Source organism: Colius striatus, chromosome 10 (genome assembly GCF_028858725.1).
Source record: "Colius striatus isolate bColStr4 chromosome 10, bColStr4.1.hap1, whole genome shotgun sequence".
Lineage (NCBI taxonomy): Eukaryota > Metazoa > Chordata > Aves > Coliiformes > Coliidae > Colius > Colius striatus.
This window is the reverse complement of record NC_084768.1, coordinates 4,395,459-4,420,596: the sequence shown is the minus strand read 5'-3', so window position 1 is coordinate 4,420,596 and position 25,138 is coordinate 4,395,459. Positions and strand designations below refer to the sequence as shown.

The 25,138-nt window shown below is 39.0% G+C and overlaps 1 protein-coding gene across 3 annotated transcripts in view; it reads right to left on the bottom strand.

The window, feature by feature from the left end:
- Positions 1-25,138, bottom strand: part of LRRC7 (leucine rich repeat containing 7) — a 71,630-nt gene that overhangs the window by 31,107 nt on the left and 15,385 nt on the right. For all 3 annotated transcript variants that reach the window (XM_062003623.1, XM_062003620.1, XM_062003621.1), the window contains exons 6-13: positions 16,027-16,090; positions 15,784-15,858; positions 13,180-13,324; positions 11,903-11,975; positions 9,032-9,161; positions 8,546-8,661; positions 2,493-2,562; positions 655-754 (exon numbers count right to left, since the gene is read on the bottom strand). In XM_062003623.1, coding sequence (XP_061859607.1) covers positions 655-754; positions 2,493-2,562; positions 8,546-8,661; positions 9,032-9,161; positions 11,903-11,975; positions 13,180-13,324; positions 15,784-15,858; positions 16,027-16,090 — 773 coding nt within the window. The remainder of the gene's footprint in view (positions 1-654; positions 755-2,492; positions 2,563-8,545; positions 8,662-9,031; positions 9,162-11,902; positions 11,976-13,179; positions 13,325-15,783; positions 15,859-16,026; positions 16,091-25,138) is intronic.

The window sequence follows — 25,138 nt, the reverse complement described above, 5'->3', positions numbered from 1 at the left end:
GCACAAAAAGAAGTAATTAGTACACCCAGCAGATGATTAGAAATGATCTAAAGAGATGTTCTTAAGTGGTCCTGTCATCTTGGGTTATTGGTTTAAAATTGCTGAGGAGGGGAAGTGGGGGTAGAAACTGCTAAATCACTACACAGTTTACTCTTCAAACTGAAACGGGAAGCAACAAGGTTTTGGGACAGATCTGGAACAGAGCAGGAGTATGAAAACTCTCAAATTTAATGTAGCTATGAACCTGAACCTGACATATCCAGCTCGCTCAGATGTGTCCAGTGCCTCTGCAGGTTGAGCTGGCTCTGGCCAACAGCCAGTCCACACGACAGCGAGGCACATCTGAGAATTTCTGTCCCATGCACACCCAGTTCCCAGGATCAAATTGTTTACACAAAGCCTCTCTTCTGAAAAGAAAAATGTATTTAAGAAAACACAAGGCTGGTGGCCTGATAATAATAGATGTTTTAAGAGGATGCCTTTGTGTGCAACACATATGGCCTCTTACGTGTGCACCACTGGCTTGATGTGTCAGAAGATGTGCTCACACACAGAACCACATCAAAAACACCTTCCTCTCCCTCCCTGTTTTTCTCTCTGCTGTCTAAACAAGCACCATTTCTGCCTTTGTAGGAACTGCTGATGGCGTTTTACCTTCATCACTGCGGGGTTGCTGGGGAAACATGTAGTTAGTCAGTACTCTCTGCTTTGTTTCTGGGTGAGCCTCAGTCTGCAGTGGAATGAGAGCCTTGGACTGTACAGGAAAGGCAAAACAAAGAACTGTTAGCTCAGAGCATGTGTGTTAACTGAGATGGGATTTCAGCATTTGACAAATAGAAAACACAAGATTAACTAAAATTCTGTATCAAAATGAATTTCTGTGTATTAATCTGGTGGCAGTTCCTCCTGGCTCATTCCTCGTCTGTAATTCCTGCAGTTCCTACCAGGATCAACAGAAGAAAACTAAGTATCAGAAACACTGTCTGCATGTTCAGAGCTGTACCAGTGAGGAAGCTAAAGGATCAGCAGAACAGAGCTACACCTACACAGTTAAAACACTCACATCGTGGCTGTGATCTGCTTTAAGCTAGGGATAAGGAGGAGTCAATCCACTATCTGTTCATCTGAGGGTAAACCTGGTGCAAGACACTGCAGAATTTACATGGAGGCACTCTGAATATTCAGATGTGACTGTGTGCTTTACCTCAACTGATTATTTTTTACTGATGCTTTGTTCTAATGTAGCACCTAGTAGCGACTGTCATAGTTCATAGAAGATAATCTATTACCCCTCCCACTTAGACTCCCTTCCCTTCAGCTTTAACATTTTTTGCTTTGTTATAAAGACAAAAACTGCATTTAAGGAGTGGTGAAATAAGTAGGTAGCATGTTAACCTGTCAACTGTGCTGCATTTGGCTCTGGTACAATTTGAGGGCAGAATGGCACACCCTGGCCAGGGGTCAGCAGGGATTTTATCTAACATCTTGGCAAAGAAACACCCCTGTCTGCTGTGCCATGCCCCGTGAACAGGCACAGGCTCTGCTCTGAGCTGTTGGGCAACAGACAGCTGCAGGACCTGAGTCCCTGGGGCTTTTACAGATGGAGAACAGGATGGATTAATTTCCAGTAACATGATAATTGGCCCCTGAAGAATTATCCTCATCAGCTTGAGCTAAAGAGGTATAATATCTGACCATGGGTGTTATTGCAGAGTAAGAAAGATGAAACGATGAGAATTTATTGAGATTATTAAACACTGTTAAGGCATGTGGAACATTTCTAACACTGTACAAATTGAGGTTTTTCTTCATTTAGAGTCAAATTATGGAAGTGCAAAATTATTCTACCCACCAATCCTGGAAAGGATCGAGACTTATTTTTGTGCTCAGATGCTGGCTGAACTGTTGCATTTCTCGGTGTTAGTGTTACATAAATTGTTTTAAAATAGAACTCTAAAGAATATATAGTAGTGAAATCAAACCTCTTGGAACAAAGGCGGGCATACTTAAATTTAAAAGGAGTTTAAATTAGAGCTTTTTCCAAAACAAGGATAAGAGCTCTTGTGCATCTTTTTGCATGTTAAAACTCCCACTGACTGCAATAAGCTTAGAATATGCCAGAATGGAAGCATGGACAGGGTAAGGGAAAAGGAATGTAACAAGAATAGAGGCATAGATGGAGTAAAGGATGAGACAAACTAACAACAAGTCTGATAACAAAGTCTCATCTCTTGAATTTTTATTTACAAAATATTCTCTTCATACTTTTGACCTCTCTTTCCTACTTTTGTAAGGACATAGGAGCTGCAAGTAATAAATCCCACAATGATGATCTGTCCAAGTTAATCCATACCTTGATATGAAAGTATAAAGCTGGACTGGGAGCAAACACTTCTAATGTTATACCACAATCATGTATTAAATTATAGGCTTCATTTATGATCATTGCTAAGACCTCGAGTTAAGAATGTATCAATACTGAAAGTCATTACCTGGTTGTCAGAAAGCCACAAAGCTGCAAGTTCTTTAAGTTTAGTAAAAGTGAATGGTAAATTCTTCAGTCTGTAAAGGACAATATCAGAATAACATGAATCCTTCATTTACACAACAGCTTCTTACAAGACTTGTATGTTGCACGTTTACCTTGATCATACTGAATTTGCTGTAACTTCGTATCTTTGTTTTCTCTCCCTTTTTACTCAAATACAGTATTGTATTAAGGATATCCCACATTAAGAGTGACATTTGGAACCTAGAACTACTGACATCTTACCCTAAAGGTACTGAGGAGATACCAATATTTTGCCCTGGCTATGATGTAACCAACGTTACAGATTATGACTCAGAAAACAGGACAAATCTTGGTCCCAGGGAGACTTGTAGCAGAGACCTAACAGTCTTCAGTTCAGCTAACAGAAGTCCTTTTATTGGACATGAAATTTTGGAACAGGAATACTCTTAAGATCATTGAAAATTTGCTTGTGCAGAAATGTTAGGAGAAAGATGAAAATAATATCAATATTGAACCTAAACACCACAACTAAGTGAAACAGTAAAAGGATCATGACCTTCATTATACACATCAACACATTTCCTAAAAGGGATCTGAATGGGAGAACAGGCAAATGACAACTAGATACTTGTGGAAACTTCATGAATCCATTTATTCTGGACAGATTACTTGACCTTTCAGCCTGCATGACCACGGGAGGGCTGTGCTAACCACGCATGCACGTTCCCCCATCTTTTTGTTACAGAAGGTTAAGGAGCTGTAAGGACTGAAGGAAAAAACAGACCAAACAAAGGACTGTCTACAGAGACAAAAGTTAAATGTGATTTAGGAAAAGCCCTTTTCTGAGCGAGTCACACGATCCCATTCAGCAGGAAGAAAGGCTCCTATAGCTACATTCACTCACACCTCAGAGACGGGTGATCCGCTGTCAGCTACTCCACCTGCACGGCATCCACAGAACCCTTTGCCCCTCCACCACTAAGTAACCAACAATACTCCTAAACTATTCTTCACATTAAATATCTCCCTGTATTTCCAGGAGATTAGAACCTCCCAAGCTTTTGCACTGTTGCTTCCATGGAATCCCTTGAAAGTGTGTCCACTGTGGAATTACTTCAGCTGCATTTTTGCCACAAAGTCATTTAGCTTTAAGAGCTGTGCTATTTCAGAAAGCAGCATGGACTTACTACAAGCAATGTGCTTTGGAGACTTCAGTAAGAATAGTTTATAGTGAGCATAACCTACCTACAAAAGGGAAATAAAGTGCTGTGAATGGATACACAGAGTGTGCTAGGACAAAATCTCCAGTTAAGTGCCTGCACAGATTACAGCAGTTCTGCATGTGTGTGCACATTTAAACCCAGAATTAATGTTTTCAGAAAGTAAGGACTGCCTAAACTACCTGAAATTTAGTTTTCATTCCTGTCTAATCATAAAATGAACCTTTTTTATGCTTAATGCTGAAACTCCTCACCAGACAGCTTGGAAAATTACATATGTAATTGTTTTTATTAATCTAAGGGGAAAGACATTCACAATGGTAGATGAAACTTTAATTGGTGCATAGAGAGTTAATTAAGATGATGGCCAAATCAAATTAACTTATAGTTCAAAGGCAAAGTGCTGTACCAAAATTACTTATTCTTACTATGGATGGTATTTCCCTCAGCCTGAAGGCAGAACCTTTGTGTGGACTGGAAGGTGACGTTTGACTGTTTCTGAGCAACTGTAGCCTGAGCCAGGACTGGGAATAGCACTAAGAGCAACAGCCATAGACCTAACACCTGCTCCTGCAGGCACCAGCTGAATGGCACCCAGAGACACGAGGTCTGCAGGAAAACAACGTCTCTGAACCTTCAGAACAATGACACCAGTCCCAACACGTGGCAGCCATCCCCTGTGTTTTTTTGCATGAACAATGGTTTCATGCCTGTGCAATTTTTTCATCACTAGTAGCTTCAATTTGCAGGTAAAATCACGTATGCCAGTGGTAAATGTAAAAGTGTAAAAGTCATTAATAAAACCAGATATTTTAAGGTAAACCCTGAGGCACCAACTGATTTTTCAGGAAAACAATTATCCACATTAACAGTTTAGAAATGCATGAAATGCCTGTGGGATGTTTCATAGGGTTTAATTTTCAGATAGAAGATGTTTTATTATGAGAAAAAAAAAGGAGAAATCTCTCTGAAAGATTGACAGGTGAATAAAATCAAACTAGCCAAAACCAGCATCCTTCTGGAAAGGATATCCCTATTCCAGTCTGGAATGACAGCCTTAGAATAATTCCTGCTTTAACTAACCCTAGCTGTTATTAATTCTAGATTACATCTTTTGCATGATTTATCAGTTCTCAAGGGCTAAATACCTTAAGTGTAAGCTAATGAATATTATTCATGGAACATCAGAGAAAAGTAAAGAAAATACCACTGATCCTGTTTGAATATAATACCCAATGCTGATATTTGAGGGGCTTTATGGGGTGAAGGTGGACTTTGTTTTTACTGTAAGCCTCTCGAGAGATGCAACTCTAACTTTTCTTTCTTGTTAGTAATTGTTTTTCCTCATAGTTTTGTAAAACAACCCACTACATATTTGCACCAGGTACTGCATTTTGGTTTAGTTATGCCTTAAGTAAGTAAGCTTAGAGTATGGGAAGAGTTTCCAGTGATTAATACTGTAACATAACGTAGGAAGGCTTCCCAAACGCCTAGGAGAGTACTTTTCTAGATCCATTGATGCATATATTATACTTTGGTGACATTCAGAGAGGATTTTCAAATAATAAGCCAAATACAAACCCATGTCAAAGCATGTTGAAAGTTCATCATAACAAGCAGCATTACCAGTGAGTCGGTCAAGCTCAGAGAGGGAGTTGCTGTTTGTGACAGCTCTCCAAGGTAACTCTCAGCAAATTGATAATAACAGGATTTTCAGAGCATGAGAGCTCAAAAGAACGTGCTTCACATTAACCCATCAACATGCTGTTCACAAAATCACTGGTGGATATACATGGCCAGAGATAGTTACCCCTTTGGCAATGAGCTATACTGTATCATTAAATACACAGAAAAGGTACACCAGGAAACTGTCTTTTTTTGAACAGATGGTGTAATCTCAGGACCCTTTCCCATCTAACTTCTGTGGGTGAGGCTCAGAGCAGTAACTGAGTTCTGACCCCAGGACAGAAGCAGAACAGTGCAAATACAGAAAGCTGATGATTCTTTCAGCTCTTCTTTAAGAACAATCTAAAACTAAAAGAAAGGTTACTTACCAGTAACCGATGCTCTTTGAGAAGTGTAGCCCAAATGTACATTCTAACAATTCTACCTCTCAATCACAGGACTCAAACCTGGAAGGACTCTGAGGAGAGAGGAGAAGCAGATGGAAGACAAATGTATCTGTGGACTACACATTGTGAAGAACACCGGTTACTGGTAAGACATCTTTTTTTTCTCTGAATGAATCCCATGTGTACTCACTCCTACCAGCCACTGAGTCCAAGCAGCTATCCCCAACGACTCACTACGTGGGGGAGGGCTCCATTTCTTTCATGCAAATAGCAACTGCACCACTCTATCAAATGCTGCATTGGTTCTTGAAGCACTGGGGAGTGTCTTGCCTGGCAAAGGCAAGGATGAATCTCCAGGTAGGTGCATTGCAAGTATCTGGAGTCAAAACCTTTCTGACTGCAGAGGTGAAGCCACCTAAGCTCTGGTCAGTTAGTTGCATGCTAGCTCTCATTAGACTCCACCTTAGCAACCTGATAGCAACTCAGAATTCAACCCATCATTGTCTTCTATTGTGTAGAGACAACTGAATACTGCATTTCCCAGGGATGAAGAGCCCGTAACAAGGTTGAACAGGTATGGATCTGTAAAGATAAAAGGAGGGAGGACTCCCAGCAATGGAGATGAGAAGTATAGATACAGTCTTAAGAGTGTATGGCACGGGAAAGAAAAGCTGGAGACTAATACCCTGGTTTAAAATGGGATTCTAATGTCAAGATTTGAATAAAGTCCTGGAATTAAACCAGCTTCTGGTCAATTAATAGCAGCAAGGTCCCTTTAACAGTGATGAGGGCCTACAGAAGACGTGGAACAAGAGTGAAAGTCTGTAGTAGCTGAAACCACAATAATAACAATGCACTAGAAAGTGACTCCGAATACTGACCCACCTCTGAGCAAAATTAGTCAAGTCACAAAAATTTGAGATTGGCATTAGCCTGAGTGGCAAAGAGATCTATGTCAGGTTTGTCTCCTTCCTGAAAGACATCTAATAGGGATTTCAGACCAAAAGGGTTTTGACTTTCACATCCAGACAAGCTCCACATAACGCAAGGGAGAGAGAGCTCTCTTGTTGCTCATTACATGCCACACCACGGTTGTCCATCACCCCATATGTGCATGACCATTCAGAGAGCAGACTGTACATTCTCCATGCACTCTGGCAAGGCAAGTTCAAAGCCACCTACATGCCCTGTACTCCACATGCCATGAGGAGCATGTCCAGGACAAATACTTTTGGTGGCAAATGGGCATCCTGCAGCTGCAACTCCTTGAACTCCCAGCTGGCCCTGAACCAGTGCCATCCTGTTGCCTCTCCACTCCTATATCCACTCTGTGCCTCCTCCTGCATGCCACTCTGGCTGGCTGTGTATCAACAAGATGGACCAGCCACTGGACACATCCATCTGAAAGTTCATCATACTTCTGACAGGCTGCTGTCATCTACATCGCTTACGTACTCAAGGTGACCGTACACCTGGACAACACTGTGCTAGGATAAGACAGGGCACAGGGATGCTGGAGCAGTGAGGGCAAGCCTGACTGCCTTGTTGGCAAGCTGCATGTGCCAGCTGCAGGGATCTTAACGTTAATTTTAACTGAAACACAGTTTCTGGCTGTAGCTGTACACATAAAAGCAGAAACACAGGCTGCTGTGGTGACAGACTGATGCCAGAGCCCTCCCTGTCCCTGGGAAAGCACTGGAGTCTGAAGTCCCAAACCAAGAGACCAAATATTTGATTCTGGGACTTAGACAGTTTCAACATAAACTAGACTGAAGTTTAACTTTACTTCTGGTCCACGCATGACGTATCTTATGACACACAACTGCAATGCAGAAAATGATGTAACAGAATTAAGCAAATACTTATAAACAAATATCTTACAGGGATTTCTACTTCAGTACAGGGGTAGTATTTCACTTTATATTTAATGCCCATTCTCAGTTTCAGCAATGAAACTGCTGACAATAAATCAGACACAGATGTGGAAAGTCCTTTCCCTAATTTTCACTGAGTACAGATGATAATTACTGGAAAGAAAATGTTATTCACACATCATATGCTGTATTAGTGAGTAACCTTGTGTTTTTGTGGTTCTATTGGAAACCAACACATTTCTGGGATGAACATGTGTATGAATCTCAAGGAAAAGTCAGGCTTTTCTGATGCCTGTGGCAGCATGGGATAGGTATCACAAAAGCCTCATTTTAAACCTTCTGTTTCTCAGAGGAATAGTCATGTGCATCAGAACAGAAGAACCTGTTTTGTTTGACAAAATCTTTGCTCTGCTGAAGGAAATCTTTTTATTTCAGTGGAGGCAAGATAACATGCCAATGTGCTTGCATTTCATGATTTCCTATATATCGGCTTGCCACAGTTTTTTAACCTCTAAATATTACAGTTATACACAATTTTGAAGCCAAATATCACACTTTCACATGGAAACAGCAGGAGACAAAAGAAGCAAACAGGTCTTAATCTATTAAAACACATGGAGATCCCAACCTTGGTCCTAGGCAAGTTTGTGTTTGGATGTCAGTAGAACAAAGACCAAATCATAAAGACTTTTAAAAGGGTTTTTTTTCCCCTCCCTCTATAGTTTAAATAAAGTAAATCTGAGTATAATTCATATCTTTTAAAGCACATTTTATATAAAAGTATTTTTAGAGATACCTAAAAACACAATTTAAATTCTTTAAAATATAACTTCTTATAATGGATTATAAAAACTGTGAGAACTGTACCTGTTATCACTCAGATTTAACACTCTCAGCTTCTGCATCTGACCAATCTCATCAGGGAGGAATTCCAGCTTGTTAGAGCGCAGAGACATCACTGTGACGTTTTTGCAGCTTCCAATCTACAGGAACAGAAAACCCAAAGATGTCAGGACACTTCCTTCGAAAATATTTACTGTCACTGACTTCTAATGTTAGGAGGTGGCCAAATTGTGTTTTTACTGTAAGTGACAGAGAATAATATCCAGCAAATAATGCCCTCCCTTTGTTGGTAACATCAGGGTTACTCACACTGCTCCTCACTCTCACCTTTACATGAATTTGCTAATTCACTGGTTTTACTGTGTTACTAATAAGTAAGTAAGGAAGATTTGCCTTCCAGGTCAGGTAGAAACAATTACTTTAACAGGTATTTTGTCTGAGTAGGGACGAAATTTTGGTCCTACCATAAAACATTTCAATCTGTAATTAAAAACAGAATCAACTTCTCACTTCTCTGGGCAGTTCAGGAAGGAAATTCTCATCCACAGCCAACGTCCTCAGGTTATGAAGGTAGCCAATGGTGGAAGGTAAAGACTCCAACTCATTGCAGCTGCAGTCAAATTCTTCTAATAAAGATAAACTGAAATCATAAATGGACTTGTTAAGTGCTATGCAGGGACTAGGTAACAACAAAACATTAACATTCTGAACCCTTTGAAAGCTTTAAAGCATCAAACTACTACAGACATCATGTCCTGAAGAGGGAACCATTATTGCAGGTTTCTGATTTGAGGAACTATTATGGACACTGTTAATCAATCTTACCCAGTAAGGCAGTTTAAGAAAGATCATTTAGTTTTCCCACATTATCCTCACTTTTTGTCATGAGGATGTATTCCAAGCACTTCAAACAGTGATCAGGGCAATTCATACCAAGCTGGAGAACCAAACCAAGGAGTTTATAACCTTAACATACAAAGATAGACAAGTAAAGAAATACCACTAGTGAGAGCAAAGGGAAGGGAAGCAGAAATCGCCTCCAGGATACATTCCAACCAATGCACTTGACTTTCTCTCCACAAAGGGGAAGCTTGAGCCTGTACTCAGGTCCTACAGATAAAATCTCTAGTCTTTGGGTTCAACTTGGTAAAGCACTTAATCAATGTGAATCCACTAATCATATGTGGAATGGTTTATTAAGCTGGGTCTATTGTGCACAGTGCCTTGCAGGGCCAAACTGTCAGTGCCACTGACAGGCTTGCCCTTTGAATGAGACTGCCAAAAATGAGGGTGGGGGTTCCCTATTAGCAACATTGCTTCAGACAGTGTTGAACTGCTCTGTGTCTCACCACGAGATGGGTCCCTGGAGGGAGAGTTCCCTCCTCCACATTGCTAATCCTTGTGTGACAGTAATATACTCTGCAGTGGGTACTACAGCTATCATTTAGGAGAAAGAGACCCAGTAGGACACTGTCCAAATGGATGAGTCAGAGAAAGGGAGTTCATTTTGATGTGGGAGACGCTGGCCTCATTAAACGAAAGTACTTCATTTAAAAAGCACAACCAATCACTGAAGAATAATGTGATAATTCTAGGTGACTGGGCTGCCTCTCTGCATACACACTGTTCAGAGCAGCAGTAGGCATCTTTAAAAATGTAATTAAGGCTCCACAACAAACAGTACTGAATAGACTTTAGGTTAAAGCAAAGGGGGTTTCCCTTCACTTTGAGCAAGTCAATACATGAGAAAGGTTTTAAGAGGTATTAAAAACCGATCCCCAAAGCTGTGAATGCTGGACATAATATGAAGCTTCCTGCACAGTGTCCTGGACAGTTTTGAGCTGTATGAGCTTTCATTGCCTATCAGAATTTATTGCTGCACAACGATTCGTGTAGCAAAGATCTGCCCTTTTCAGATTCATACAACCAACTCTCCATGAATATCCCATTAATCTCAGGCCATTGCAGGAGCTACAGCACAGGAAGCCAAACCTCACCTTTCAGTTTGAGTATTTCAGAGTGTGGAAGTTTTTTTCCCTAGATGACACACCAACAACCAAATTGTTGTTCTTGCTATAGAATGGGTGCAGGAGTAGTAAAGCACTGGCTGTGTAGGTTAGAGGTATTTCTATTCTACAGACCTCTCTTTCCTATCATGTTTCTGGACAAGTCTATATGAAGCCTTCTAGGCTTTAATTTTGGAAGCCTTAGAACAGCTCTGGCTTAAGAAAACTATTTCTAATGCTATAGCTTGTTGAGCTACAACCTGCCGAGGAGAGAACAGTTTTTGCACTGAGAGCAGAGGCACAGAGTCTGAGTGGCACCCTGCCCACAGATGTGCCATACCCAACGTCTCACATTGACAGCACAGAATTGGTGTAACTGGTAAAACCAGTCTGTCATACCAGACAACCATTACCTTAGCAGGGGGGTTGGACTAGACGATCTCCAAAGGTCCTTTCCAACCCCTACCATTCTGTGATTCTGTGGTTACCTAGGCTGCAGTCAGCTACTTCTGCATGAACACTACTGCTGGTGCAACGGGGATGATGCTAACAGTAGTGCTAGAGCTGCAGAAGGCAATCAGGGACCATGTATTCTGCACTTTCCCCAAATATAGGTTTATACAGCATTTCAGAAATAAGATATGCAGAGGAAGAGGCATCCTACAAAAATACCCACGTTGAAGAAGTGTTCTGCTAGAAACACTGTAAAGAATCACCTGTTTCCACACTTGAAGCCAAGCTGTCACCCACCTTGAATCTTACAACACATTGCAGATTTCACTTAGCAATAAGGTCCAGACAGAGCAGCATGCGACAGACTTCTGCACCAGTGATCACGTAGCACTAAACAGCAGCTAAAGGGCATCCTTAGTGCTTATCACATTAAGATTACCTACATGAGACTCTCACATTTTGATGTATACACCTGTCATGACTTTTTCATTTCTGCTACTTCAGTATTTTAAGAAAGCTTCACACACATGAGGTTTGCAGCCACTTGCTTTTCAGCATCGAGTATTGGCTGTTACTATGGAAACAGACGTATTCCCCCAAATACTTCTATTTCTTTCACTCCTTGCTGCTCTAATCATTTAAATTGCAAGTGATTCACACAGAAAAATGCCTTTGTTCTTCTTCTTCTTGGAAAATGTGATAAATTCCAATCCTTATTACCTACACCAATACAAGCCCACAGAAGTAATAGCGTGGCTCCAAGCTCAGACGTTAGAAGCTGAGTGTTAGGAACACATTTCAAACTGTTTTATAATGCAGCACATCTTTATCTTATTTTTTTTCTGTTTTAAAAACCCCATATTCTTCAAGCAAAAGGGAAAACACATTTTACTTGATGTTGACAATGGTGAGACGTACTTACTTTCCAATTGCATTTGGCAGAATCGTAAGCTGATTGTCATCTACTTTTAAGGTCGTGAGCCTTTTCAACAATCCTGCAAAACAGATAAGGAGGAAGCAATAGAAAAATATTTCCCATTAATCTTTTCCACTTTCTGTAATCCCCCTTCTCCTTAAACAAACAATGACTTCTAACACTGAATAACTTTCATCGAGGTTTGAGGAAGTGGCTGTGTGTAGGATGGTACACAGACACATTCCTGTCCCATAGGAAAAACATTTCAGTGGAATGAAGCACCAATTAAATGTTAAACTGAAGCCCAAGAGAAATAGTAAGTGTATTTCTGGAGTCTTGGAAAGCAATGTTTTAAAGCTGTAATGCAATAATTTCCCCATCTTTTTTGTCTTCAGTTTTTAACTGTTTTCTGCTGTTATGCACTGGTAAAGCAGCAGTTGAATTCCCTTCTTGGTAAATGATACCTAGTTATGCAACTACTCACACTTAAATGTCTGATAATTCCTTTAATTATAAGAATTAACCACATATACAGATTGATTCTCATTTTCAGTCTATACATAAATATTGTGAAGCTTTATAAAAGCAACATTGACTTTTGATAGTTCTCCTAATGACCTGTTATGAATCTGAGCACCTTTTAATCAAACCAACAGGATTTCAATGAGATTAAAATATTTGTAGATAAAGAGCAATACTACTCCTCCTGTACAGATAGGATACTCTTTTTAAAAACCTTTTCAAAATCAAGATGCTCCAAGAAACACACAGGTTACAATGAAATTTCCTTCTAAGAGGAGAAAGTTCCACCAAAATGAATTTCATGGAGCACACACTTTTCCAAAGGCTCTAAACGATTCCGAAACTATGGGCATGCAATACAGTCAAAAAAAGGGAAATTAACAGTGTGAACTACTTTTTTATTTGATGCTCTCATAGGGAATTGCAGTGCTGTAACTAGGAGCAGCAATTTCCTTCAAGAGTTTCACACTGTTAACATAACCACTACTCACTTTCAAATTTAGACCAATTTTATCTTTCTTTGCTGATTTCCTTTAAAAGAGCAAATCACAACAATCAAGACTTTGTAACCATGGATCTTTTTTTTCCTGACTTTACAAAATAGTGCTCATGGACTACCCAGACACAGATATTCTTGAACTCCCTTGGAATTTGATGGTAGTTCTTGTTCCAGTTGTGATAAAGTCTCATAATCACCACAAAAAGCTGTGCATGAAATCCTCAACTGTAAAAGATTACAAGAAACGCTGAGCTTTTCTCACCTATGGAGTCTGGCAGTTGCTGCAACATATTTGATGACAACAAGAGATCTTCAAGTCCTTCACATCCTGATATGTCCAAATCAACAGTTTCTATCCTGTTTTTTGACACATCCAGGTACACGAGCTGTTTTAACTTCCCTATAGACTTAATAGCATGTTACAAAGCGTTACTTCAACAGGTACACACTGCATACCAGCTGCTAAGTTTAATTAAAGACAAATAACAGTAATATAGGCTCTATTCAGTTATCTCAGCATCCTTTGTACAAGAGTCATTTCACTAATGCAGCATCAGTGGTGGTCAAACAGCCTTCCTGTTCAGGTAACTGCAAGAGGAACTGCACCAAATGAAACAACACGTATCAAACTCATTAATGTGTTCCAGATTTGTTACATCTGCTGGCAGTTTGATGCAAACACAGGAACACCTTGTGATCCACAGGAATGGCCCCATTGTAACAAAGAAGTGAAGTGCAGAATCTGAAGCTTTGTTTCAAAGCAGAAGAGCATACGCTCATGGCTTACGAGGCAGCTTCCCTTATGGATTTTTGGAAAGCCATGTGAATCACTTGGGAAACGTAGAGACTCTCTGGAAGCTCATGGCAGTGGAGTTTTTAGTTATCTACATTTTTAGTGGTTATTTCCTGTACACATGAAAAATGAAAATAGTTTCAGCTGGCTTCATCTACAGGTGCTTTGGAAACACTGTGAGTACAGCTGACTTTTCATCTCTTACCTTACTGAGAACTGCACTGCCTTTAAGGAGACACTTTTCACATTGTCTTTAATCATATCTGAGTGGCTGCATGAAGGGAAAATCTCCCTTTTTGCCCCAACCTTTGCCATTCTACCCGTATTAATCATTGAGTACAATCTTTGTTTCTAGCAAAGAGCACTGTTGAAAAACCTGAATTATTAACGTTGGAAACCTGGCGAATCTCTGAATCCCAAAATCAATTACCATTTGTTATTTCCTTTCTATTTCTCAAAGTCAAAATTTAAAGCTACTATTAACTGGTTCAAACAACTGGATTTGGTGAAGGCTTTCAAACCCCATCATCTAAGGTTTACTAGGAACAGATTCAGGAAACGTGAATTACTCTCTGAAAATAATTATGCTCCTTGGGATTCAGTTCCACAATCTACTTAACACCTTCAACCATACATACTCTCTCCAGGAATTATGATAGCTTAGCAGGACTGTGTTTGGAACTCGTTTAGCACTTGATATATTGACAAATTTCATTGTGAATAGAAAAACAATAATGGCTGAAACGTTTGTGCCCACAGTCTCTTGTATATGTGATATTTCTTCTACTCAGTTCCCTGCAGCAACAATACTGCAATGTTTCTGTTCTCCATCTCCAGCTGGTTTCATACCCAAGAAGTGGTTTTAACATTTGCTTTTTTTTCCCACTAACAAAGCACTTAAAAAGAGGCCATTTGGACAGTGATTGAAAATGAACATTTTCTGTGCAAATATACTGCTTAATGGAAAATAAAAGACAAATGTAATCTAGTTCAGTCAAAACCCAGACACTGCTCAATGCAAGAAATTTCATTTTGATTAACAAATGTTCAAAACTGAAAGAGGATGGACTTCATCCTCCCACACCTAGCCATGTAGATATTACAAATATCTAAAGGGTGGGTGTCAGGAGGTTGGGACATCCCTCTTTTCTATAGCAGCCAGCAACAGGACAAGGGGTGATGGGATGAAGCTGGAACACAAAAAGTTCCATTTAAATATAAGAAAATACCATTTCAGTGTTTCAGTGAGGGAGCCCTGGCACAGGCTGCCCAGAGGGGCTGTGGAGGCTCCTTCCTTGGAGGGCTTCAAGACCCGTCTGGATGTTTTCCTATGTAACCTGACCTAGGGGAACCTGCTTCTGCAGGGGGGTTGGACTGGATGAGCTCTAAAGGTCCCTTCCAACCCCCACCATTCTGTGATTCTATGATTCTATGTTTGTGCAAGACCTAGATGAAGAGTGTTATTGTGTGAAACATCTGACATTACCTGTGTAAGAGAATTCTAACGACAGGAATCCCTTTGTCCAGGCACAGGAGAGTGATAATGTCAAATAATTTATAGCAATAGAAACTGAAAATCAAAGCTCTACTGTGGAGTAGCAACAAGTCAGAAGCAGTATTAATGTATCATCATGACCATATTGGTCAGATTTCTTTATCTTTTTTTCTTCATTTTGAAGTGGGATGCTTTCTGGAGGAATTCCACTGCCTCAGGATTGCTTCAAATATAACACATACTGCACATACCACCTGGGTTTTTAAAGTTTATTTAGATTACTTCATATTTCCTCTTTAAAATATGAGGGTTTCTATAAAATGGGTCGTTATTGCATGCTGGATGACAAGACAATAGGAAATCACTTCCCTACATGACACTGCACGAAACTTAAATAAAACAGGCACATCCCCATTGAGACTTTGTCATGTAACAACACAACACTTAAAAGTTTCCATATGACTGGCTATGCTGAGACTTTTACTTCTTGAAAATAATCAATGACTACATGAACTAGGAGTGTGCACCCATTCAAGAAAATACATGCATTTATTTACTGCAAGGTAAATAGTTCATACCCCAGGTAGTATTTGCAAAGAGTTATTGTCCATCCACAATTCCTTCAGGTTTTGTATTTGTTCGAGAACTTCAGGCTGAGGAAAAGAATATAGTGTTATGGTCAGTTAATCACTATTTTTTCTAGGTGATCTTGCTTCCAACTAGTGACATTTTCTCTGTGACACTTTAAGTAAAAGTTTAATGCCCCATGTACACAGCACCCAGAAGACAGGCTTTCTATTAACAAATGGTGCACTTCTTACCAGTTCAGAGAATTCATTATTGCCCAGATCAAGTCTCTCCAGTTGTGTCAGTTTGTGCATTGACCTGCAAGAGATTAGCAAGTATCTAAGATTAAGTATTTACTTGCAAAATGGCAGTCAAACTCTGTTTAGATAAAAATAAAACTTGAATTACTGTTATTGCAACAATAATTACATCAGTTGGAGAACAATATACTCTGTCCTTAAGGCATGAGCTGAAGTTCCTGAACCAAAAAGACAGTAGTGATTATTCTAGTATAAACATAAAATACTGGTATAATTTTGTATAGTTGCTCAAGGAAAATGTCCCACATTACATTTATAAACATCTGAAGACAATCCTAATTTGGTCTAACTTACTACCTGAAACTTTCACCACTGTGTCTTTATTGGGTTGTTATTAATCACGTTTAGACTTCTAACATTTGGATACAAGTTGTAAATATCATATACAAACCTTAAAATGAATTGAACTCAATGAAGTAAGTAAGTACATTTGTAACTGCAAACCTGATGACTAGAGATACTTCTGTTCCTATGTAGAATGTCATTAACTTCATGAGAATTCTCTGCAACAATGCACGCACTCCCTGCCAGTGTCTGCAAGACCTGACTGGAGTTTCCTAAAACTGATGACACTAATCCACTATTCATTATTTTCCTGAAGTGTTTTTGCTTAATTGGACCCATCTGAAGACCAGCCACTCGTTAGACAGTCAGGCAGTGCACACACACTCAGCCTAAAAGATGAAGTCACGACAAGCATTTAGACATTGCCAAAGTTCCTTTAACAAATCCTTTAACAAGTTTCCCTCCATAGCACCACACTAAGTTTTTACAGCACAGGAAACACACTGAAGCACACGTATATTGCAAGCTCATAGTTCTTTTCTCTTGCAGCTGTTGCAGGTTTTGCAGCTGCAATATTAACTGCACACCCACCCACAGAGTACAGAGCACAATGCCTGCACGAGTTACAAAACAGGCAACGTGCCACACATTTCTTTAACAGGCTGTACAAAGTTTTCTCTCACAGGCAGTATTACCTGTGACTTCATCAGTCTGCATTAAAGTTGATAAAAGCTTCTAGCTATTATGATTCCCTGTGTCCAAAAAACCCCAGTCACGAGACAGAAAATCCCTGGTAACTGGCCCTGGGACTGGAGCAGCAGCATCCTTTGGCATTTACACACTAATGACTGTTTATACACATGCAGAAAAGTGAAACTGAAACTCTTCAAAGATGAAATGAACCATAGCCTAAGGTATCTTGTGTATTCTACCTTTGAACCAAACTTTAAAAGGTTTGCTTTGTACTGCTGCAAATTCATCAAAGGCAACTTTTAAACATTAGGTGGTGTGACTCCTGCAGTCAGACACACAGTAACAGAAGTTGTAACGTTTACTTGGGGGCAGATTCATTCCAGTTGGCTGGTACTAAATCCAAAGAAAAAGCATACTGCCAAATGTACCCAATGGAATATCCTATGAGATTTTTCATTAGCTTGTGGTATTTTTTTCTCTTTCATGTAATTCCATTTTCTCTTATGAAAAGATTCATTCTGTTTTTTATGTGGGGTCATTTCATAAAGGTGGAACAGGAAAAGTGCAATTATGAGTAATGCTCAGTTAAATAGTCATTGCTTAAATTATCTGTTAGAATTATTGCACTAATAAAACGTGCAGCCAATCACAGTTTTGTCTCTTCTTCCACTCATAAGCAACTGCAGGAGTTACATGGGGAAGATGGGATTCTCAGCTGTGGAAATGGACCTCAGGGGAGGTTCAGAGCAAGGTGAATCTTTTAAACCTTTAACAAATTATTTTTAAACACAATAATGGAAAATGGTTCACAAAAAAACTAGAAATGCATGAAAACCACCTCAGAGAATGGCTTAGAGAGAGTTGCTGAATACTCGCTGAGAAATTAACATCGGTTACAATAGTTTTAAAGCATTCACACTCCATAAATTACATCTCACATCACACAAGCCACTGGTATTAATTGTAATTCATAGCAATCATACATATTGCCTAACAGAACATTCTCATGTTCTTGCATGCTTGTTTTGCTGCCTTACTTAGAAGATACTTATCTACACGTTGTAAACACTTCAAATAAGCAGAAAAATGCCCTGTATTTACTGCTTCTGGCAAAACAAATGAGTCAACTGCCATAAATTAGTGAAATCACAGTATTCTCATAGAAATTCTTCTGACAGGCAGGAGATGGAGATTACATGGAGGTTCATCCTAAACTTTAATCACAAACCTAAACACATCTGAATCACTCCATATGAAGAATTGTATTCATAACAGCACAAATATTACTAATAGGAAAAAATTCACAAATGAGAAGCAGTTGTGTCCAAGACACAACTAGATATTCACAACAATAAACACCATGAAAGAGGCAACACGATTCTGCAACACAACAGCTGCACGCTCCTTGTATGCCACACTGCCTCAAAGCCAGCACTGGGAAAGATGTCACACATCTTCTATTGCCCTGTGCAACAACATACAGAGTTATCTTTTCATTGAAGTTTAAATCAATGACACCATTGTTTTATGAACAAATAAAAAGCAACTAAAGGCAAATAGTTCCTGGATTATCTGCTGTGTGCATTTCAAATGGTATTTCCTCGTACTTGTACACAACAACCTTTATTTCACAGTTGTTAAAATGTCACAGGATGCTCAGGAGTTTCTTCCAGTTTCAGTATTTTAAGCCTTGCAATGTAACTTTAAATTAACTAAGGAATCAGTTTGGAAGTTACACTGTAAAATTAATACTTAATGTTAACATTTCAGCTGTTGCAGAGCAGTTAAATTTTAACCAGGGCTAAAGCACTACATGACACAACCACAAAGAGCTACTTCATTTTACATCACTTAATGGATTACAAAGAAAACTCAGTTTTCAGTGAATCTCAAGATGATTTATGTAATTTGTAGAATACAAAACATGTAAAGTGAAGGACCAAAAGTATAAATTCATCTGTCACTCAGTATTGAATCTATATATTACCCAGCCTTCGAAATTACAAGAGTGTGTTTAAGAACTGATTGTGAGGATACAGAATACTGTTACACATGGAACAAAATATATAACAGAGAAACCATCTAAAATAACTTACATAACACTAATGTCTATTTTCTCTTTGACTATCAAAAATAATATCCATTCCAACTTTTAATTATATCGAGGAACTTGAGGGTTTTACAACCTGTAGTGCCAATCCACAAATCAGAGACTGTAGCCGAGATTGTGGGATGACACCTAAAGCAACTAAGTTTCTGAAGACTAAATAGCCACAAAAGCTCTGAATGAGGCATGGAAGTGTGTTGCTTTGTTGCTTTTAGTTGGTCTTGTTCCTAACATGAAAAGGAGTTAGGAGCAGATGATCCCCAAGGCACACTGTTGTGCTGGCCATCAGAAACACTGCGGTGCTCAATGCAGGCTCTACATGTTATGGGGGTCAAGTGTAAGGGAAAACCACCCAACACATTCATCTGGATTAAACATTTTGGACTAAGAGGCAGTCTCCATCAGCCTTTGTACACCAGAATTGTTTGGTTTCATAACACAGTTTTGGAGAACTACCTCAACACAGTTTACTTGTGCTGATGTTCCTGATGCTGCCATTTCTGGTGCCTGACAATCTGCTGAGGATCCTCGGCTGTTGGAGCCACTGTACACGCTGAGGTGGTGGGCAAGGGCACTCTCCATCTTCAAATGCTAAGATGAGAAAAATCAGTTTCAATGCCCAAAAGATGGAACTGCTGGTGCAGAAGGTGTCTAAACACAACCAATGCATCTATGGCACTGAAGACTCCTGACACTTTACCTAATTCCCTATCAAGAGCTGAAAGTTAAACGTCCTATACACAGAAACTGGAAATCAAACTCTATCATGTTTCAGTCATAGTCAAAACACTTGATTTCAGTAAAAAAAAAAAGTGTTTGCATGCAAAATACAAAGACTTTTAAAAAACATATTGACAGAATACTGCCTCCCATAATGTTTTGTTTGTGTTTGCTTTGGTTTGTTCATAGTGGAAATGGATCAGATCTCTAAAATCAATCCCACAGTTCAGGATCCAGTTATGAATCACTGTGCAGCTGGAAAGGTTTGCTCAATTGACTGTAAGAAAAGGTGAAATCTTCACAGTTTTGACCTTCATTCACAGACAAAATTCTTTCCTGACACAGCTTTCAAATTGGTGGGGAAGAGCATTCTAAATTTCAATTCCAATTTTCAGTTGAGGGATCCATGATTTTGCTACAAGATGTCTCCATTTGGACCAAACATCACAAAACACGAGTAACACAGGTGACAAAATTGCTCCATGTTCTGGGACAAATAAACCTATCAGTTATGAGCCAAGGATCCATTGCAGTTATCTAAACTCAAAACCACTGAAAATGAGCAAGATTGACTGCATCACTCACTTCTACAATGGTCACCTCACTGGTTTTGCTTAAAAGATTGGGTATTTGGTAAATAATGTACATGACAACTTTTATTCTGTTAACAGTGAAACGATACAGCAGAGAGTAAACAACTGATTCATAAACTCTGCAGTACTGATCAACTTGCACATATTATTAAATGAACATAAAATGACTAGGTCTTGGAATTTGTGTCTCCATCATTCTGGAGACCGAGGAGAAGCAGGCTCTAAGTTTCCCATTACTAAAAGTTGACTAAAAATAACCTTTGTTTCATCAGGATATGCAATATGTTATTCAAATCTCTAAAGAATTCAGCATTTTAAGTTACATCTTCTTCCTGCTCTCTGCCAAAGTAAATGGGAAAACAGAGTGAAAACTGCATTTTCAACTTGCAGGCTAAAACTTGGTCTCTGGTTTAATTTATCTTCATCTGTTCCATGCAAGACTAGTACATAAGAGAATAAGATGCTGAATAATTAACACAGATGAACCAAGTTCAAATAGTGTTAATGAATATCTGATGACTAAAAGTTAACTGAACCAGCTAACCCAAAAAGCAAGAGCAAAAGAATTTTACTCTTAAACAAAGTTTCTTATTTAGTAGTCCCTTTGATTCTTCCTGCTACTGAAATATGGCCTTAAAGGCAGCGTGAACATGTATCAAATCCAGGATTATTTCCAAAGGGAATGCCAGAGAAATTCAATGGGAATGTGCTAGAAAACACAAGGTTGAATTTGAGATTAAAATGTTATGACTCAATAACTACCTACGTATTAATTGAAGAAGGATGGAAGCAGGCAGAGATGCCAAAGAGCACCTTAGAAAATGAGCCAGCAGAAGGACAAGCCCTGTACATAACCATAGTTATGCCACCTCAGGAGAATGGCTGATTTCTCCACAGGTGATCTCTAGGGGTTTTGATTGTAAAAATACAGTTGATAAGCAAAAGGAGTGTAAGGTGTGATAGGGTGAGTCTACATGGTTGTAAATGTTCTCTCCTCCTACTAATGTGTGATGAAGTCTTTAGCTAAAACTTAGGGCACTGACATCAGCAATACCCTTGCTGGCAGAAGTAGTACTGGTGTATGTTCACTGCTATACAAGGAGCTCCAGTTGCACCTTTTCCCAGAAAGTCCCTCACTTGAGATATAGAGGAAAAAAAGTCACTATTGTCATTGGACAGGAATAATGAAGGCAAGTTTTCTGACAAGTTTGACCAACTATATATGTTGGAAAAGCATTCTCACAATAAGAAAACAACATAATACGTTACCCTGCGTCTTCCCTGAACAACAAACATATTTAGTTTAAAAAGCCTAAAGGGAAGTGACATAGTAGTGGCTGCTCATTAAAATATTGGCAATATTTTAATGATGTTGTGCCAAAGTAAGAATATGATTTAGTAACTCAGCCAGAGTTACTATTTGAAGAAAACGGGTCATTACAGATGATGAAAATATTTGTAATCTCTAAGTGTGGGAAACAGTTTACATCTTCCTAACACACCAGGAAGAAAGGGCAACAGCACTTCAAAAAATAGCAGTCTGAAGCTAAGCTTTTAAACCTATATTTAGATGATCTCAGCTGATATAAATTGCCTGTTCCACTGACTTCAACACACTTTAAAACAACCTGCGATTTTCACAAGTCTACTTCCTAAAACAGGATTTTGGGAGTGGTAAGGACATGAGGAATACAAATGTTATCAAAGCCAAGGGGACTAATGTCCTTAAGTCCCAGGAATGCTTTTTATGGCTCTGTTATTGGGTTAATGGAAATCACAATCACTTTTATTCAGCAAGGTTCACATCTGAAGAAAGGTAAAGTGGTGACGTTTTTGATGTCCAAGTATCTTTCAGAATCTTTAATGGCTCATTCCTGCTGAGATGAAACTCAAGCAAGGCTGTATCTGCAGTCTTCCAACACCACAAAAGCTGGGAAATGCCTATAATTCTCTGCAGAAGTCAAAGCAAAATGGTATTGAAATAAGGAACAAGGATAAAATAACTTCAGTCGACGGTGTTTCAAACAGTACTTTGAAAAATCACCCAAGATGCTTCTAAGTGACATTCTGCCAGCTTTTATACTAAAATGGTTAAGAGGAAGGTCACTATTCAATATCTACACTGTATCTATAGAGGAAATGATTCACCTCGATTATCCTCCTTACTTTCTCAATTTGGAATAGAGTCTGAGCTGCAGAAGGGCATAAGACTTGTAACCCTCTACAGGTTTAGATCCTTTCAATTTGCAAACATAACCTCTGCAAAACATTTACTGTTATAAGCATCCTGCACAGGAAGAATCTAGTCTACCTCACCTAATATTTGTACTGTTTTTAAGATGCTTCTTAGAAACCTTGATCTTTCAAGTCCCCACATGTGCAGTCTCACCACACTGGAGAAATAACCACAGCATAAGTAAGAGTTACAAGTAATTTCAACAAAGATGTATTTATGATCATGACAAAAGGAACAGGAGAACCTCTACCACTTTGCCTTTGATTTGTTTGCCAGATGTTTCTTAGATGTGGATAACTGACACATTAATTTGGTGCAGACTTATATGGAAGCTCAGTAATGGAATTAATGAAAGGTTTGGCATTCCCAGTGCACCATTTAATATTCTGGCTTATTTTTCATGTGTGAAAGAGCTATGCTATCGACAGTTGATTGGCCAGGGGATAAAGGAAATAACAACCCATGACTCATACATTTTTAATTCAATTGGTCTGTAAAACAAAATAAAGAATTAAATGAATTACTCAGGGGGAAACAAAAAAAGGAATCTGCATACTCCCCTCCATCCCTTTATAGAGCTTCTGCTTTCTGTGCTTCTATGTCTAAATTTAGTTGGAATTAAAGAAGCAGAAGGAAAACACTTTAGAGAAAAAAACATAAGTTTTCCTGTTCTATTTACAGAAAAAAGAAAAGTACACATCACTCAAAGGATAGAGATAATTAAATATTATGACATTTCATATCAGTACATTCTTCTGGGTGAAAAGATGAGATTTTTTTGTGTCCCTCTCAAGTTTTTATTACAATACATACTTAATTGTGAAGTCAAAACAGATGATCTCATTATATATGCACAAAACTATTGTTTTCACACCTTCATATTATCCAGAAAGAAACACCTAATAGATGACAACCTTCTTGTTTCCATTTTGTCATATTTTTCATGGGATATGAGACTGATCTTCTGTGTTTTTTCAAATTATTGGAAGAAAAGACATCCACTGCCCTTTACCAATGAAGCCAATCAAGTACTGACAGTAAAATATATCCCAAAATGGGAAGGCTTCTTTTTCACAGGATTTCTGAGAATCACTCTTTCCTGGAAGTACAGTGCACAGAAGTCCAGTCATAAAGGAAATAGTAGCAGTTAAAACCCAGAGCTCCATTCCAGTTTGAGGCATTTGCAGAAAAGGAGCAAACCAGAAGGTTACCACCTTGACATTACAGTGTCTACAACAGGTAAAGTCTAAACAATGACTTTTCAAGTGGAGTCTGAACTTTTAAAAACACAATTAGCAGCAACTCTCAGAATTGAACATAAATAGCAGCAATTCTCAGAAATAAGACTGCATGGCTAAAACATATTGCCTCTGTTTTCATGGTTGTATTTTACTGTAATGAAAGCCTTAAAAATGTGCAATCAAGAATAAAAAGCATTGATTTACATTTTAAGAGTGAAAACACAACAATACAAAATGGCTAATTTTAACAAAAGGAAAAATAAACCACTTTATCATCATCATCATCTCCATAAAGTCCTTTTATTCCTGACTGAAACCAGGAGTAAAATTGCAGGTGTGTAAGATTTTGGCAATGCAGGATGACTGCAGTAAAACAATTACAAACCCAGGAGATAACTGGAAAATAAGTACTGATTTAAACCAACAAAGAACAATCGAACAGTGCAAGCAAACACCTTCACAGGAATATAAATGTGTTGATCAACACAAGATATTGTACAATGCAGTTAAGCAATTTGTGATAAAAACTTACCATTTCAGGCAGTTCCTCTAATAACCACCCACACTTCTCTTCAGCAGAGAGCAGGTGTGGTGTTGCAACACACCAGCAATCTGGAACCATCAGGACTATACCATGTGCCGTTTAAGTTTAATCTTTCTGCAATGTTCTGGTGCTCACTCCAAGTGTGTGCCAGGAGGAGGGTGGGCTGGCCAGTCAGGGCAGCCTGGATGGCCAGCCCAGCCCTGCCCAAGTGCTGCTTTTGTCTGTCAGAAAAATGCAGAGTGATGTGTTTCAGTCTTAAAAGGAGGAAGGAGAAGATGTGGGCGACCGATACTTTGGAAACTTGTCATTCCTGCCTCTCATGGCCAGCTAACCCTTGTTTATTACTCTGCTAACCATGCACAACTCTGCACTTTGTCCAGGCAGAAGGAATAATTTTCTTCCAAGCTGCCTACCTTGACTCTGTGTGTGGTGACAGACAAGAACATATCTCCCTTCAACTGTTGTTCTCTTAGATCAAGTCACACTCCACATTTGTTGGTTTCCTATCAGATTAGAACCCTCTTTATCTCTTCTCCACCATTCTTTCATTTGGAGCCTTTCCTCCTTTCTGAAAAAATGTCCCAAACTCTTCTTTGTTTCTAGTGGAAATACTTTGACAAAGAACAC